Source organism: Aspergillus brasiliensis, assembly GCF_001889945.1.
Source record: "Aspergillus brasiliensis CBS 101740 unplaced genomic scaffold ASPBRscaffold_2, whole genome shotgun sequence".
NCBI lineage: Eukaryota > Fungi > Ascomycota > Eurotiomycetes > Eurotiales > Aspergillaceae > Aspergillus > Aspergillus brasiliensis.
The window spans coordinates 1,354,008-1,372,368 of record NW_027137443.1 but is presented as its reverse complement, the minus strand read 5'-3'; the positions used below and the strand labels follow the sequence as shown (position 1 = coordinate 1,372,368).

At 50.3% G+C, this 18,361-nt stretch overlaps 4 protein-coding genes and 1 non-coding gene across 5 annotated transcripts; 2 read left to right on the top strand and 3 right to left on the bottom strand.

Annotated features, from left to right (window-relative positions):
• Positions 1–13: 13 nt before the first annotated feature.
• ASPBRDRAFT_t52 lies at positions 14–86 on the top strand. Its single transcript has one exon. It is a non-coding gene; the product is annotated as a tRNA-Lys (tRNA).
• Positions 87–607: 521 nt separating this feature from the next.
• ASPBRDRAFT_51587 (cytochrome P450) lies at positions 608–2,416 on the bottom strand (the record flags this gene model as incomplete). The annotated part of the gene is made up of 5 exons (XM_067626758.1): positions 608–800; positions 836–1,002; positions 1,067–1,177; positions 1,235–1,461; positions 1,684–2,416. 5 exons carry the CDS (start codon positions 2,414–2,416, stop codon positions 608–610), a joined length of 1,431 nt encoding a protein of 476 aa, XP_067483130.1.
• Positions 2,417–3,099: 683 nt separating this feature from the next.
• Positions 3,100–11,306, top strand: ASPBRDRAFT_38212 (uncharacterized protein). Its single transcript, XM_067623895.1, has 9 exons — positions 3,100–4,289; positions 4,342–4,465; positions 4,521–4,633; positions 4,681–5,131; positions 5,199–5,645; positions 5,699–9,189; positions 9,245–9,585; positions 9,644–10,118; positions 10,169–11,306. Exons 1-9 carry the CDS (start codon positions 3,180–3,182, stop codon positions 11,024–11,026), a joined length of 7,410 nt encoding a protein of 2,469 aa, XP_067483129.1. The 5' UTR covers positions 3,100–3,179; the 3' UTR covers positions 11,027–11,306.
• A 2,078-nt stretch (positions 11,307–13,384) lies between these two features.
• On the bottom strand, positions 13,385–13,675 carry ASPBRDRAFT_84380 (ankyrin repeat domain-containing protein; the record flags this gene model as incomplete). Its single annotated transcript, XM_067629498.1, has 1 exon — positions 13,385–13,675. A coding segment is annotated over one exon (291 nt), but the record flags the coding sequence as incomplete, so codon positions are not given.
• A 1,856-nt stretch (positions 13,676–15,531) lies between these two features.
• Positions 15,532–17,889, bottom strand: ASPBRDRAFT_192072 (putative vacuolar segregation protein (Pep7); the record flags this gene model as incomplete). The annotated part of the gene is made up of 6 exons (XM_067620435.1): positions 15,532–16,171; positions 16,242–16,461; positions 16,514–16,888; positions 16,947–17,440; positions 17,504–17,526; positions 17,605–17,889. The coding sequence occupies 6 exons, from the start codon at positions 17,887–17,889 to the stop codon at positions 15,532–15,534; spliced, it is 2,037 nt and encodes a 678-aa protein (XP_067483127.1).
• Between the last annotated feature and the right edge of the window lie 472 nt (positions 17,890–18,361).

Sequence of the window (18,361 nt, the reverse complement as noted above, 5' to 3'; positions counted from 1 at the left end):
TTTCACCGAACTAGCCCGGCTAGCTCAATCGGTAGAGCGTGAGACTCTTAATCTCAAGGCTGCGGGTTCGAGCCCCGCGTTGGGCTTTCTTTTTTATTTCTTTTTCTGTTTTCACCTTTTCTTTCATACTTCTCTTTGAATCGGATGATAACTTGGCTAGGATCTCAGTAGTCACCAGATAGACGAAGACGCATCTAGTTTCCTTGTCCGAGTTGGCCGTGGTCTGCATGCAGCCTACAAATCAAAATCGTTGGTAGTGGGAGCTTGGGAACATCATAAAATGCATCACATGTGAGTTTGTGAGTAGACCTTTTACGCCTGTTAGCCCATGCTACTTACCATCTATCATACCACACTAAAATGCGATTTTACCTACCATTTGCGGTCCAATACAAGCCAGCTCACACATAGTCTGGCTAGACTTGACTGATAAACGTACGGAATATGGAATGGATCTCGTGTGTCATCCTAATACGAGAGCACGACTACGATTTCGAATTGGAAGACATGCAGATATATCTCTCCGTCGAACCCAGTCATCCATTATCCATTTAGTCTTCGACCCTGGCTCGCAGGCACTGACTACAATAGACCCAACCAACCGCTTTCACGGATACTCTCCCAGCACCTTGATCTGAATGCGATTCATTCCACGCCCTGTCTGCGCGAGAAATTTATCCCGGACCACCTCGATGTTACGCTCTGTCGTGTCACAGAGTCTCATCTCGAACTTTCGCAGGAGTGTCCCGAGTACCAAATATAGCCATGCCCAAGTCATACTGCGCCTGTTTAGCTTCGGTCTGCACCAGTAGATTTTCTTTGTGTGACAACTTACTTCGGACCCAGACATCCCATAGTTCCTTTGGAGAATGGAACGAGGTACCGCTCCAACTTTCGCAAGTCTTCTGGCTCTAGGAGCCAGCGCTCCGGGAGGAATTGCAATGGCTCGGGAAAGATCCCAGCATCACGGAGGATGAAATGAATGGTCATGCTTACGGAAGTCTGGAAGATCAATCGTCATTAGCCTCGTTTCGAACGCTGGAGAAGAGAGGGAATTTTGCCCCACCCCGCATGGTATTTTCCATCCGTAAAATTGCAAGATCTCATCCGGTGCGACACGTGGAAGGCGTGTAGTGACGAGGGCGGACAATCGGAGTCCTTCCTTCAAGACGGCGGTCTGATGCATGATTAGCCATTCATTCTTGAAATCTAATCATGAAGAAGACTGTTTCACAAAATAAGGCAATCCCCTCAACGTTGTAAGCCCTGGCTCCGTCGAGGAATCTGTCCATAAAGTGCACAATTCAGCGCGAACTCTTTCATGCACCCCCGGGTGTCGGAGAATGTAATATAAGGTCATAACCAAGGCTCTTCCTGGTGCATCGGTACCGGCAAGCAACAGGAAGATCGCATCATCAGCCAGGCGTGAGAACTCTTTCTCGCTTTCAGGTATCTGCTCGTCTTATACAATCGTAGGATAGATTGCCGTATACTTCTCGCTGCTTCTTATACCTCGTTCTTGTATGGTCTTCCGAACCATGTTTCGGACTTCCTGGATTGACATTAGCTTTATGATTTCCAAATGCAGACGTAAACTACCCCCTACAATTTCTTGTGTATAAGCCCCAACGAAATCTGCACACAGAAGTTTTGCTGGCTAGGGGAAGGCATGTGCCAGCTTACAAAGCCAGGGGAAGTGTCTTGTGATCAGAACAAGCTCAAATGTAGAATTCAACTTCGTTTTGCTGGCCGCACTCAGCTCTGCTTGATCCAGAGAGTGGAAGCCGCTCCGTTTCCCGAATGATGCATATTGCGATATAGTATCACTTGTAAAACATAGGAACGCGGTATGAAGCTCCAAATTATCGCCCCTGCTTTGTGCATTGCGAAAATGGCGACACAAAGCCTGCACATTTGTCTGAATTAGCGGCTCTAGAGCTAGAATCGCATTATTCTTGAAAAACTGTCCCAACACTTTTCGCCGGGCGCAATGCAATGCATGTTTGTCTGTTGAGATTATTGCCCGGGGCCACCCAACGAACGAGAACCAAGCATCTTTGTTTCGCTTTCGCGTGGGTCCTGAATACAGCGTGTTGTAGTTGTCCGGGTCTTTCACGTGGATTTCCCACGGCTTGATACGCACCACAGGACCATACTTTTGATGCAGACGCTCGATCTGCCAGGTAAACTGACCATCGCGGATCACATCATGGTAAGTTTCATAGAGTCCCGTCTCGGCGGCCAACCGGGGACCAGGAAACTTAGCCAGGGGGCTGAGGAAGAGCCGATAGAGAACAAGTCCAATGATGTAGACGACGAGAAAAGATGCTAATAAGTATACGAGCATCCCTCTTGTAAGGTCTGTGTTCACAGTGTGGCCCCACTCCAGCGTCGGCAATCCCCATGGGATATTCATCATGTCAACGGACCTTCAAGTCAACTTTTATATTTTCCCTACCGAATCGAAGGGAGGGTTATAAGAAAAAGGGCTCTCCTGTGGAAAGAACCTTATCCCTTAAATAGCGGTATTTTGTCCTGACATCGAAGGCGCATGGATTGGCATTTGCACCTGGGTCGTCTGCCTGCGAAAGAAAAAGTCAATTTATTATAGGCGCTGCTGAAGCCTCCTGACTTGCGCAAGGGGACCGTTGAAGCGCGAGCTGTAGCCGTTAACCATTCACCATTGCCCATATATTCTGTGCTCTTGTTCACGAACTTCAGAGCTGAGGTTGAATGTGGAACTGCTTGTAATGAATGATTCGAGTGTACGGCAAAGAACCAGGTGAGTGTAAGTCGTTTCCGGTGCCACCGAAGAAAGAGGATAATATTATTACCTAAAGAACACACACATTCACTGACGCTGCATATTGATGAACACATAAAATGTCAGGGTGTATTAAAGTTGGCGCAGCACCCAACCTCATTCGCACGCATGAGACATTTGACACAGTTCACCATAGAAAAAGCGGTGGGTTGTAGTTGCAGACGTATGCCTGACTTTCACATGCCTGCGGGCACAGTAAGGGCGTACGTAGACCGATCATAATATGGGACCAGCAAATAATCCGCAGGTATTAGAGGGGAGGGGTTCCCTTCCAGAGCTGACTGGAGAATGATATAGGTAGACGGATATACAGTACTTCAAAGAAGAAAAACCACTTCCTTCCTCACTTTGAGACATGTCTGCCAGCGAGACTGCTAGCAATTCCCCGGGATGGACAACCGTCGATCCGGACGAGTTCCAAGAGGGCTCAGGAGATAAATGGGCTCACGAGGCTCCTCCTCTCATCGCCATTGTTGGAATGGCCGTGCGACTACCCGGTGGCATTTCAACACCGGAAGACTTCTGGCAATTCATGATCGACAAAAGATGCGCATCCGCTCCAGTCCCTGCTGGGAGATATAACGTGGATGCCTTCCACGGGACCCCTGGCGGTGATACACAGTCGGTAATTGCCAAGCAGGGCTTTTTCCTTGAAGGCGACTATTTGGGTAAAGTTGACACCTCATTCTTCCGTAACAACCGGTATGAGCAAGGGTGCGTAGACCCTCAGCAGATGCTTTTATCAGAAGTGGTCTGGGAGTGCATGGAGAGTGGCGGACAAGTCGATTGGCAAGGAAAAGATATTGGGTGTTTTGTAGGGACCTTTGGTGAGGACTGGCTAGATCTCACAGCCAAGGACACCCAGAATACGAGCCCTCTCCACATTGTGGGAACTGGTGACTATGCGGCATCTAACAGGATATCATTCGAATATGACCTCAAGGGCCCGTGCATGACTTGTCGAACGGCTTGCTCATCCTCGCTCGTGGCTCTTCACGAGGCATGTCAGGCAATTGCCCTGGGCGACTGCCCTTCAGCGATCGTTGGAGGCTCCAGTCTGATTTTTACCCCCACAATGACGACCAATATGTCGCAGGCCGGGGCACTGTCCCCTGATGGGATCTGCAAAACTTTTGATGCGGAAGCCAACGGTTACGCCAGAGCGGAGGGAGTATGCGTCTTGTATATCAAGAAGCTAGACGATGCCATCCGTGACAAAGACCCTGTCCGTGGTGTCATTCGAGCGGTGGCAACAAACTTCGATGGCCGAACAAATCACATCACGGTCCCATCATCTGCCGGACAAGAGGCGCTGATACGGAAGGCCTACCGAAAGGCTCATCTCGCAAATCTTGCTGAGACCGCATTTGTCGAATGCCACGGCACGGCCACCCGGGTGGGGGATGTTGTTGAAACCACCGCGGTGGCCGATGCCTTCGGACGCCATCCAATGATTATTGGAGGAGTGAGTTTGCAACCGACTCATGCTTGACCGATTGTTAACATGAAGACTGCAGGTGAAATCGAACATTGGTCACACCGAGGGCGCTGCGGGTCTCGCAGGCTTGATTAAAGCAGTGCTTGCCCTTGAGCACAGACAGATTCCTCCCAACGTCAATTTCACGACACCAAACCCAAACAGTACGCTTTCCTTGACTTGAGTCGCAATACTAGACCATTACTCACCCGGAATTAGTTCTGTTCAAGGAGGCGGGTTTGACAGTACCTGTTGATGTTCTCCCTTGGCCAGCCGACCGGAAAGAACGTGTCAGTGTTAATTGCTTCGGGGTCGGCGGTACCAACGCCCATGTAGGTGGTCCTACATACAAGAATGTGTTTCCAGACTGATAAGATAGGTCATTGTGGAATCAGCGGCATCGTTGATGCCTGCAAAGGCAATGACGGAGTTCGGAAATAGCACCAACAGCCCGCGACTTCTGCCATTGTCAGCTAGTTGTCCTAAATCCCTTGACCAGCGGGTGATAGACATGAAGAAATATCTCTCCCATCACCGCGAGGCAGTGCCGGATTTAGCTTATACCCTCAGTAACAAGAGAGAGCACCTTCGTCACAGGGCATTCGCAGTCGCTGGTGGAGAAGTCCCTCATGAGTCCATCGAATTTACAAAAGCCTATAACACAAAGCATGGGTCAACTACCGTGACATTCGTGTTTCCCGGCCAGGGAGCCCAATGGGCGGGAATGGGAGCCGAGTTGATGGAAAACTTTCCTTCCTTTCGGAGAGACATAGAATACATGGATCAGATATTGCAAAGTCTGTCCAATGCACCCACATGGAGAATGCACGGTAAGAATCCTGATGTCCCGAATATTGCCCTGCGCTTTCACTGACCAGCGAGAGTTGGCGGTTGAAGATGAGCTGGTCAAAAAGGGCCCTGAGAGTGATATCAACCGCCCCGATATAGCACAGCCTTTGTGCACCGCGGTTCAGATCAGTTTGGTAAACCTTCTGAGAACATGGGGAATTTTTCCCGATAAAGTTATAGGCCATTCCAGTGGAGAGTTTGCAGCAGCTTACGCGGCCAACGCCTTGTCCAAAGATACTGCAATTATACTGGCCTATACTCGCGGGATGGTGGCCAAAATAGCCCCCGAGGGAGGCATGCTTGCAGTAGGAGTTGGCCGAGATGGAGTCGGTCAATATCTGACCAGCACAGTGGAATTGGCATGCGAAAATAGTCCGAACAGTGTTACCCTCGCCGGGGACCGTATTCAACTGGAGCAGGTAGCAAGTCGAATCCAAAATGAACAGCCAGACATCCTCATAAAAATGCTATCAGTCGAGCGGGCGTACCACTCCAGTGAGACTTTTCAATCACATACTCAGTCAGGTTCCATGCTAATTGGTTCCCAGCATTCATGGCTTCAGTAGGTGCAGAATATGAAGAGCTCACCAGGCCTCATCTCGTCAACCATCAAGACACGATGGTCCCGATGTACTCAACGGTATCCGGAGCAGTAATCACAAGTCCCAGTGAGCTTGACGCGGCGTATTGGCGCCGAAGTCTGGAATCACCTGTGTTGTTCTCAACTGCTTTTCGGGACTTGGCCAAGTCCACCCAGAAAAGCCATCAATTTGTAGTAGAGATCGGACCTAACTCAGCACTCAGGGGGCCAGTCCAACAAATACTTCGTTCGTTAAATATGAGCTTCACATACTGCGCTACGATGAGAAGCAACGAAAGTAATCTTTCACGCGTCCTTTCTGTCGCTGGAACAGCCTATGCCAACTATGTACCCGTTGATCTCCTCGCCGTCAATGACGGGTATCAGGGTGAAATACTCACCGACCTTCCTCTATACCCATGGCAGCGCGAAGACATTCCCTTGGCAGAGACTCGAATCAGTAAACAGTGGCGTCTGCGCCAATTTCCTCGTCATGAGCTCCTCGGGGCGCGATGCTTGGAATCCAATGACTTCGAGCCTGCATGGCGAAATGTCCTCAGAAGTGAGGAGGTTCCGTGGATCAACCACCATCGTATGATTGGTCTTGTCATATTTCCAGCCGTTGGATACGTGGCACTGGCATCGGAAGCCATACGCCAGATAACTGGCTCAACTGCCTGCACACTAGAGCAAGTCATGCTCATGGAGGCCCTCGTCCGAGATGAGGATGACATTGAAATTATGACGACACTACGAAAGACGACAATGAATGCAACCATGGATTCTGACTGGTATGAGTTCACGGTTTGTTCCTACAATGGTCAAGGATGGACAAAGCATTGCTCCGGGAAGGCGAGGGGAGGCACAGATCAGCCCCTTCCATCGAGCACGGTTTCAGAGCCATTTACCCGACATATTCCGTCACACAGATGGTACCGCAGGTGCGAGAAAAAGGGACTTGAATTCGGCTCCCTGTTTCAAGGACTGCAGGATATCACTGCCAGTCCACTCACGAATGCAGCCCGCGGGCGAGTGGAGGATGACCGCGAATCCCACGACAGCTACTACGCAATACATCCAACAGTTGTAGACCAGTGCCTTCAAGTAATGCTGATAGCAAGTGACAAGGGTGTCTCACACTATCCTGACAAGGCGGGAATGCCATTCTATATCGATCGAGTCTACCTGGCCCCAGGAAGCAGTTCAATGCTCGTCGAGGCGACGACAACCGATCCAACGAAAGAGAGTCTAAGTGGGTATTTCAAGGTAGTTTCTGAGTCGAGAGGTGACGTCGTTTTGGAAATGAAGGGATTGCGCTTGTTACCTGTACCAGAAGCCGGCCAGGAAACGAAAGGACCGAAGCTTGCAACTCATATTCAATGGAACCCGGATATCAGGTTCCTGCCGGTGACCCAACAAGTACCCTTGCCAGTTGACTTGGGTGAACAGAAGACACAAACGTTGGCCATAGCGGGTTTCCTCCTCGTGTTTGAGATGGTCGAGGCCTTGGGACATCAGACTTCGCTGCCCTCATATCTGGAGAATTATAAAAGGCTCAGTATGGACACAAGCAGGAAGGTACTCGAGGGAGAATATGATCATATTCCCGGTGTTATGCAGATAAAATATATGGACAGGGGGCAGCGAAGGGCTCTATTCAAATCCTTGCGAGGCCAATTTCCCGATGCCAGGGTTGAACGATGCTATAACGATGCCTGGATGTATGCCGCCGAGCGTCCGGACCACCTGATAGGCGCAGGCATCTTCCAAGACACCTCACTCTTAGGGACCATGAAAGACATTGTTGAGTGGGGTCTTGAGCTCTACGACTGGAAAAGGTTCCTTGGTCCTCTGGCTCACACTAATCCTGGATTGCGCGTCTTGGAAGTTGGTGCAGGGGCTGGCTCAGCAACAGCAATTTTCCTGAAAGTTCTGACCACTAATCACGGTGAGCGTCTCTTTGGTCAATTCACAGTGACGGACAGCGTACCTGGGCTGGTCAATCATTTGGAAGAGCGATTCGAAAATGTACCAAAAATGGATTACAAAACACTGGATATCTCCAAGAGTGCAACAGAACAGGGCTTCACAGAAGGTAGTTACGATCTAGTAATTGCGTGCAATGTCCTATATGAAACACCTGTTCTTGGTCAGTCATTGGGACACATCCGATCTTTACTTGCGCCTGGGGGGCGGTTGCTCTTGTACGAGCCCTGCTCCGAAATCCCACATGTTGATGTCGTCATGGGAAGTCTTCCAAGTTGGTGGTTGGGCATGGGTGACAATCGGGGGGACAAGCCTCACGTCTCCGTGGGCCGTTGGGAGCAAGAATTATGCCAGGCAGGTTTCTCTGGGATTGATGGTGTCCAATACAATGCACCGGCGCCACTCTACTGGCAAGCAGTGATGCTATCAACAAATCCAGTGGTGGATTCACCGCACGAACCCATCAATCTGCTTTGCACAGCAGAGACAAGACATCACTCTTGGATACAACGGCTGGCGGGCTGCCTGTCCTCCGATGGGTATGGCGTGCGTTGGTGCACTTTTGGAGAAGAGTTCCCCACTGAAAACGTTATTGCATTACTCGATTTTGAAAGCCCATTCCTACATGACATATCTCAGTCCACTTACAGTACTCTCCAGAGCTGGATGTCCTCAGTGAAGTGTCTCCTCTGGGTGACCCATTCCATGCAGATTGAATGCAAGGATCCTCGATTCTGCCTCATCCTGGGCCTCTTCCGCACGTTACGGTGTGAGTTGAATGCTGCCGTTGGCACTTGTGAGATTGACTCATTTGACGATGCCGCACTCCCTGTGGTAACTCAAGCGTACAAGCAGCTTGGTACGCCAATTGGGGGAAGGTCAACTCGCGACTTCGAATTTATTATGCATCGGGGCATAGGCCACACCGGCCGTGCAGCCCTCACCAAGGTTATAGACCACCTCAATGTCACAAACCAACCAACTTCTTATGAATTAGATATTCAGACGATCGGCGACTTGAGCTCGCTTGGATGGAAGCCCATACCTATGGAAGAGCTCGGTCCACAAGACGTCGAAGTGAAGGCCAGCTATTTGGCGCTGAATTTCAAAGACCTTATGATGTCTCTGGGTGTTGTGGAACGAACCAAGACAATGGACTTCAGTTTCGAGGGAAGTGGCTTTGTAACTCGTGTGGGATCGGAGGTGACAACACTTCGAGTTGGTGATCCAGTCGTCGTTTTTGATCCGCAACCGATGAAGACCGTGGCAGTCTTTCCGGCTGATCGGGTGGCCGCCGCTCCCAAGCGTCTCACGCTGGCGGAAGCCGCCGCTACCCCCACAGCTTATTTGACGGCTATATACACGCTCATAGTAATTGGAAAGCTGCAGAAGGGCCAGTCTGTTCTGATCCAATCCGCATGTGGTGCAGTCGGACTGGCGGCAGTGCATGTCTGCCAGGTCATCGGTGCCGAGGTGCGTCAAAAAATTCAGCTTCTGTGTGCAATGCTCTAATTGACGAGAGGAACAGGTGTTTGCCTCGGTTGGCAGCGACGAGAAGGTTGAGTATCTGATGAAGTCATTTGGGATTCCACGCTCGCATATTTTCGATTCACATAGTGCTTCATTCCTCTCCGGTATCATGAGGGAGACTAATGGAAGGGGCGTCGATCTGGTTCTTAACTCACTAGCTGGGGAGCTTCTCCGCGCGTCATGGAAATGTGTCGCTCAACTAGGTAAACTGATCGAAATCGGAAAAAGAGACATCTTGGGTCATGGCATGCTCGACCTGAATGGATTTCGAGGGAGCCGGTCATACTGTGGCTTCGACTTGTATAGTGTAGCCAATGACGATGTTGAAACAGCAAAATGGTATGTTGTACATGCTCAATTCTTTTGACGCTTCCCAGTAAATAATCCGTTTCAATAGGGCCCTTGGTACAGCTGTGGAGAAGTTAGAGGAGGCAACGTACCAGCCTCCTCTGCACACAGTTTTTCAAGTGGACCAGGTTGGAGATGCCATGCGACAGATGCAGAAGGGTCAGCACATTGGAAAGTTCGTTATTGAGATACCTGAAAATGAGAGTAAGTTTCCATTACTTCCCGCCCAGGCCAGGTTTAGCTTCTCGCCGATGTCTTCGTATCTGCTTGTTGGTGGCTTGAGAGGCATTGGCCAGGCTGTTGTTCGGTGGATGGTGGAAAATGGAGCTCGCGACTTCGTGTTCCTTTCTCGATCAGCTGGATCCCTTGAAGAAGACCGACTATTTGCTCAAGAACTTGAGAGTCAGGGATGCCGCGTGGTGATGGTGGCCGGAAGTGTCACAGATGCAGACACCGTTCAGCGCGTTATTCAAGAGAATGGACGACTAGTTGCAGGTGTTATTCAGATGTCAGCTGTTTTGAAGGTAATCGGCCTCATCATGATATAGATTCCAAATACTAACACGATATGCAGGACCAACTGTTTGACAAGATGTCATATGAAGACTGGACCACAAGTCTGGCAACCAAGGTCCAAGGAACTTGGAACATCCACAATGCCTTCCAAGGCCAATCACTAGACTTCTTCATTGTCTTTAGCTCTGCAGTCAGCATGATTGGAAACCCAGGACAGGCCAATTATGCCGCCGCGAATTCGTTCTTGGATGGATTTGTACAGTATCGTCGAGGACTAGGCTTACCTGCGTCGCTGGTCAGCCTTGGGCCCTTCGATGAAATGGGTCTTATGTCACAGCAGCCGGAGCTTCTGTCCAAAGCGCGCCAGGCCTCTCACCACATGATGGGGGAAGGAGATGTGCTGAAGGCATTCCAGCTGGCTCTCCTCTCGGCAAAAGATGGCTTGTCCCCGACGCGTCCGGCAGTAATGGTATCAGGACTTTCTCCGGCCGTTATGACCGGCGATTCCTGGCTCCAACAGGATGCGCGGTTTTCCACTCTCCCAACTGGGGTAGACGTGTCGACGGCTGGGAATTTTGACGACGAGAAATTCCAGCAGCAGTTCTTGTCGCTCCGAGACGACTTGACGCCTCTACTTAACGGCTCATGTGAGGCTTTGATCATCGAAAAGCTTGGGGAGCAGATCGCTACGCATAACGGACTGGCTGAGGAGATAGGTCCCGACCAGTACGATAGCCTCGAGATAGATTCTCTGATGGGCCTGCAGATCAAACATTGGCTGCGCCGCAAGGTGGAGGTGGAGGTTTCGCTTGGAGACGTCATCAGGGCGAAAACGGTTGGAAACATTGCCAAGTTAGTTACAGACACTCTTCGTACAAGATATGGGGTGAAGGAGAGAGATGGCGCCGAAGCTTAAATGACCCCAGAATCCAGATAGATGATGGTCCCCAGGATAGCGGAAGGAGGAAAGAGAAAATTGCTTAAGGTGAAGAACGAGCTGCTGCTGCCGGATCCGCGACCCACAATCAAAGTAATGGCCGCCAAGTTGTAGGAGTCAGTGATTTTAGATTGTACCGTCAATACCGACGCTCGGTGGAAGAGAAGATGAAGTTTACCCGGGAGTTGACATTTTATTGGTATCATGTATCTATCGGAAATTCTTCTTGGTGTCCAAATGAGTGTAGACGAAGACCGACTAAGTTTACTGCTACTAAGTCTCTTGACCATATACTGTGTGTACTGTGGAACTATTACACAATCAAACTCATCTGCAAGCTGGAACAGCTTCTGATCAATACCACCGAAAGCTAAGGATTTCCCACAACGCTCGCGTGAAATAACGACCCATTGAAATGATTTACAGTCTCTGACCTTGCTTGGTATGACCGCCGATTAGCCGAATGAACTATTTTCGCTATTGGAACCAATCGACCTTGCCGCGTTGCTTCAATAAGGAGAGAAGAGAAATCTTTGAAGCAGGAGAGGGAAGAGGAGGGGAGAAGAGGAGGGTGGGGGGGGGGTTTATACTCTTTCCATGCGCTCGATTAGGAAAGACCCAACTACCCCGACGATGAGCGCGTAGCTTTTGTACAAATCGCCATCGGTCAGAAAGTTGCGATGATACAGAAAGCCAGCCAGCAGATACGGTCACTATAATTTCCAGCTCCTCGGATTCGGATAGCAATCAAGTTCATGGACATTTATTTACATGCGTTCATTCAGACGAAACATCAGAAGAAACATCAGAAGAATCATCCTCGTCTCTCGCGACCATTAATTCCATCCGTTCAAACACCCTTATGACATTCTTCTTCTTTCCCTTGATGGCCAAGTCCCGTGGCGTTCGACCACGGCCATCCGCTACATCCCCGGCAGCTCCATGGCCCAGAAGGAAGTATACATCCTCCGCTAGCCCAGCTTCTGCCGCCATATGAAGAGCAGTCTGGCCAAACATGTCTGTGGCGCGGACATCCGCCCCCCGATTGACCAATAACCTCATAACATTGTTCTCGGATCCCACGGCCTTATGTAGCGGCGTCCGTTGATAATCATCGCGCATATTGACGTCGGCTTTATTGTGCAACATGTACTCGACTAACTTCCGACGACCCCGCTGCACTGCCTTATGAAGTGGAGTTTCACCCGAGAAGTTAGTGATATTGATGTCAGGCGATTTCTCCAGAAACGCCTCAAAGAGGCCCCTGCGGCCACTGGCTGCGGCAAAGTGCAACGGAGTGTCCCCGTTACCATCCTGTGCTTCAGCATCTGCGCCGGCGTCCAGGAGCATGTCTATGATGAGATCGTGCTGATGTAGTACTGCGCGATGCAGAGCCGTCATACCATCCTTCGCGGTGGCTTCTAGCGTTATTCCATGCTCTAGTGCGAGCTCGGCCAGCTCAACGTCGCCGGCTGCCGCTGCCAGATCCAGGATGGTCTTCCCAGAGCTGTCTTGTGAGTTGATGTCTGCGCCTCTATCGAGCAGCAGCTCGAGCATTCGTCTACCTCTCTTAGTTCGGTCAAAGAGCACCAGCGATATCAGTAGCGACAGACCTGGTTCCCCAGCCGGTGCGTTGATATTTGCCCCCTTTTTTATCAGGTATTTGACCACATCAAAGTGGCCCCGACGGCCAGCCTGGTACAGGGGCGTGCCGCACTGCTCGTACTTCTCTTCTGTGGAAGGCTGCATCTCCATATCTGCTCTATACCGAACTAGCAGCCGGACGAGATTCAATTGCCCAGACATTGCAGCCCACCACAGCGCAGAACGACCACCGTCATCAACTGCATTGAGATCCACCCTTCGAGACGCAATCAACAACCGCACTACCTCCTCGGATCCTTTCTCAACTGCCCACAGTAATGGAGGCCTCCCATCTCCGTCCCTCACATCAGGGTCAGCGTTAGCCCTAAGCAGCATCTGCACAATGATATCATCCCCCCTTTCAACAGCGCATGACAGCGGTGCTCTTCCTTCTGGATTTTTCACGTCGGGATCGGCTTCTGCCTTCAGCAGCAATTGCACCATGGTTTCATTTCCTACTTCGACAGCGCACGATAGTGGCGCTTTCCCTTCTGAGCTTTTAAGATTAGGATCCGCTTTCGCTTCCAGTAGCAACTGCACAATGACTTCATTATCAGCCTGCACAGCGGACAATAATGGCGGACACCCATTCGAAGCCACAGCATTGGGATCAGCTCCGGCCTTCAAAAGCATGTCGACGATATCCGGATTGCCTTTCTCTACCGCCATCGACAATGGGATCATGCCGCTCTCATCTTTCACATTGGGATCTGCTCCGGCTTTCAGCAGTATATCCAGGATGGATGCGCTCCCCTTTTCGACCGCATATGCCAATGGTGTCTTCCCTTGAGAGTCCGCAGCATGGCAATCCACCCCGACACCCAGCAACCGAGCCACAACGCTCTCATGGCCACCCTCGGCAGCTGCACATATTGCTGATTGTCCACGCTTGGCGTCTTTGATGTTGGGGTCCACAGCACCGGTTCCAAGCAGCAATTGGAGAACCTTGTCGTGGCCCTCGGCGGCGGCCCAGAAGAATGGCGTCCGACCTAATTCATCCTTGCAGTCCAGTGTCACGCCAGGGGTGCCTAAGAGAAGGGTGACAATGGTATCGTATCCTTTGCTAGCGGCAAGGAACAAGGCAACCTCTAATTTGTCTTTAGGGCCAGGTGGGGACTCGGTGTCGGCCATGATAGCGCACAATCGCAGTCAAGTCGAGTAAAAGGAAGGGGGGAATTAAGTCGGTTGGTTATTGTTAGAAATAGAAATGCCTATGCTTCACGACCTCATAACATTCTTCATTACAGCTGTGACCCAGCGATAAATAAGCCTATTCACCTTGCCCACAGCACTGGTGCAGTGAACAACGAAGGAAAAATACACAAAGAATTGTGCGATTGAGGTAGACAGACAGACAGACAGACAATCAGGCAGAACAATGTGCCTTACCGCCGATTTAATAATAGTCTAGTAGGTATCGAGGGGTAAAGAAAAAAAAGGCGAACGAAACCCACTCACTCCAATCGTTCGCCCACTCGAACATGTATGTACCCACTTAGGTGTACTGGGGTACACAGTAGTAAATGTGCAAAAGAGTCAGTCAGGTAAGAAAGAAAAAGAAGGAGCAGCGCATAGTCAACAGATATGAAATATATCCCCTGGGCACATTCAACAATTATCAGTAGTCACTCACTCACTCACTTCCTCCCATCTCCTCTTCTTTCTTCCAGATTCCCTCTCTCTCTCTCTCTTCCACCGAAAAGCAACTCATACGTAGTACAAACCACATAGCTATGCCACGTGTATACCCATCACTGGGTCTTCGATTTCAAAAAATTTGGCCACCACCTAACAGCGACCTTCCCTGCTCTTGCACACGAAACCGGTGTTGTGTGGAACTGTCATTTGCCATCATGTTATTATTACCATTATGGCTGGCTGGCAGGCAAGCAGGCTAGGATCGGGTGTTAAAGGGGTGGTTGGGAGGTGTGTGGTGGATAGTAAAGTTCCCCTTTCCCGCACTTCATCCCGCCATGATTTGCTGGGGTCCAAAGTTGGGCTTGGGTTGGGTTGGGTTGCCGATTTACTCCGCGTGGCGTTGCATAACTAAGAAGAAACTACGTAGACTAGTAAAGTAAGTACTACGCAGTACACTCGGGAGGGTGTTTTGTGTTGTATTGTTGTGCTATGGTGCGACTGTTTTTCTGCTATGGAGACTGACTGACTGACTGACTGACTGACTGGTCTGCTATAGGTTTTGTTTTATATGTTTTATGTAGAATGGCATTCGGTTCATTTTCCTGATGGATAAAGAATTCTTATTGTGTAGGATATAGCTAGTACTACTGGGGGTCCCATGCTGGGCGTTCGAGGGCGCTTCCTTGCATGGTTTGATTTGGGTAGGCCGAGAATCTCTGGTGCCACTCACCCTGAATCGAGCTGATATTCAATATCAGCTATTTCCTGGAGGACGAATCTAATCGAAAATTTCATATTTCAATTTCATCATTGCGGGGTTGGATAATGAGGCGAGAGGATGTTTACGGCGTCTCAATTGTGCGGTGTGCCGAATGCGATAATATCTACTAGACCAGATATAAGAATTCTCCTATTCATGGTATCGAGCAACTCGTTGATAGTAGACAAGAGACATCCTAAAGTAATAGGGCAAATAGAACGGAATTGAGGGATCACAAGTATATACGATCATATGCATACAACGCAACGCCCATGCTATGCAACTTTCATTGAACCAATCCGCAAACGCCGCGCCCGCGCTGTGGCCAAGATCATATATAGTAAAAATGCTGTCAGAGGGACCTGCTTTGTGGTTGCAGCCAACATAATAACAGAGAGCAATGGAATGTTGAGAGAAAGCATCCGCATTTCAATCGGAACCTTTAGGCTTGCTGCTGAGCACCGGTGTAGACGCCCTCAAAGTCCAAGCCATCCAGCATTCCGTTGACCCGATCAATCTCTCGCGTGAGATCTTCAATGTTCATAGCAAGACTGCTAACCTCATCAAATTTGCGACGTCTGTTCGCATCCGCAATCATTTCTGATACGAAGAACTTCTGCTCTTCCAGCACAATCAGCCGCTCCCGAAGGGATTTCTCTTCAGCTTCCAGTGCGGAAATGGCACTGCTGGTATCACTAGCTAGGCTGGCATTGCTGCCGCTAGCGGCGATATTGCCATATTTGATCGACGCAAGAGCGGACCCCTGCCGGCGAGGGCCACCAAGTGAACCGTTGCTAGGGCTAGGGCTAGCGGGGGAACTTGTGGAGTTAGAAAGTCCTCCGTTGGGAGATGCATGCTTGAGGACCTTGGGTAAGGATTTGAGAGGAAGCATGTGAAGGTGGAGGAAATTGCTAGCTTGCTGGTAGATAGCCTTCTGGAGTCGCTGTTGGGTGGGCGAGTCCGTTTGCATATCGCGAACTCGTCGAGCAGCAACGTCGTATTGGGCAAACGAGTCCGTTAATCGCTTACGGACCTTGGAAGCTTCTGCGATCTGCGCAGATGACGGAGGTCGCCTAGGATCTCTGTGATAGTGATTGGATGGTCAGTGGTCGCTGAATATCACTGTGGACCGATAAGCAGAGAAGTACATACTGCAATGCCCCTAGTATTTTCTGGAACTTGGGGAGCAAGATCCGAATGCCTCTCTCAAACTGAGTAAGATTCTCATATGCCCGCACTGCTGGCGGCTTCCTCATAATCTCGGCTTCGAAATCTCGCCGGTCAAACAAGGTGGATCGGCACTCCTTACAGAGTCTGATATCGACGTTGATTACGCCCGTGCGGAGCGACTTTTCCGCTGGCGTTTTTGCAACTATGTCCTGTCAATAACCAAATAACCAAGGTAGTTTCGGGATATAACATACGAGGTGAAATGCTCAAAGGGACCTCTGTGGAGCATGCAGTTGCCGGATCACCACATACGACTCGCCCGCAAGTCCTGCAGTGGTGTCTCCGGAAAGTGTAGCTGGTAAAGTCTTGCTGGCAAAACGGGCACCGGGAAACACTCAAGTCATCCTGCCAACTGACTATGGTTTGCTCAAGAGCTTTTCGTTGATCCCCCTGCCATGAGATTGACCACAATTTATTCGTGCTCGATTGAATTTGCTCCGCAGGTAAGCTTGCAAGCAGCTGCGTCAGCCGTGTCAAGCGTTTCTCCAAGCGAGAAACTTCCAGCAAGTCCTTGTCAACTGTCGCCTTTCTCATCGCTTTGAACTCACTCATGCGGTCTCTCACCAGCCCTGGAGGAAAGTTAACTTCATGCCCATTGCTCTTTTTCAATGCGTAAAGTGGCCTCACCATTGTGATCGTTATACCCCTCCCTCGACTTGTAGCAAGTTTCACAGACTCTGCACCACAGACCCCTGACTGGTTCATGCTGGGCCGACCGAGATAGCTTCATCTGATACATAGTATGATCCTCACAAAACAGCTTCCCGCATTTGCGACAATTGACACAGCCATTTGTAGCATTGAGTCGCTTCCCACACGACGGTTCCAAGCACACATCATATAGCGTGCGACCTTGCCAGTGATCCCTCGTTATAATGTCGTCCGGGTCGAGTGCTCTTGGGGGTTCGGGCGGATGCGCCGGGACAGGTCCGGAGGGCCGACTTGGACCTGCGAAAGGTTGTAGATTCTCGTTGGATTCGAAAACGTCCAAGCCTTTCAACTTTTGGTTCAAAACAGCGAGTGGTTGGAATCGCTTGGCTTTATCCATCTGGGTCTTGAACCAGTCTTTGACTTCATCTTGCCGATCGTCTTCCAGGTTCTGGTGGACGTCATCGAGGTGTCTGAAGATCGTGTCAATCGCGTACATAAACAGAAACAAATAAGGCGAGCGTCAAGCGAGGTACCTATTCAATTGCAACAATGTCACCTGTTGCTTCTGTCAGCATGTCTTGTAGTGACCGGAACGGATCCCCGATAAGGGAGATTTGTGTAGGACAGGTCATACCATCTCCTCACTGCAGATCGGACAGGCTAGCTGAGCTCCGGCAGCTGCCGGAGCAGCAGGTATGGAGGCGGAACCATTTTCGAGAGAAATGCGCGACGTAAGATCCTGAGCTTCGGAGGAAACCTGGGATGCGGAGGCTTGGGAATTCAGGGAAACGCTGCTGGCGGACGGTGATAAGGTGAGGTGTCTTGGATTGCTGGGCTGCGGAGACGGGGTTAATGCCGATGGAGAACGAGCGTTCGCGGGGCCAAGAACACGACCTCCACCCAGCGTCCTCCGGGGCATGGTGACTGGAATTTAAGAGAGCATGAGAATCAAAATCCCACGAGGGGTCACAGACTATGGCAACAGGGGACTGGGAGATGAAAGGGGAGTCTGTGACTTCAGCCTTGCCCGAGGGTGGAGCTTAAGAGGGGGAAAGACAAGAAGGGAAGGGAGCCGAGAGTGCCAGACAAGCACCAGCCCAGCGTCAGGAGTTGATCCGCAGCTTATCGCCCGCCTGTAGATACACCTGAGGCATCAACACCGGCCTTCCGACTATCATTCCAACGGTTTAGTCTGGGCACATCTGCAACACTCAAAGCCGCGGTTGATGACTTTTACCGTCATGCTGCATAAAGGAGAATTGTCTTTGACATTGACACCCTCTATCTTAAAAAGAGATAACCTAAACTTACAGCTGGTACTCTATAAACATCCATCAACATTAAGCAAGGTCTCACAAGCCTTGCTCTCAACCAACAACATACCACTGTAT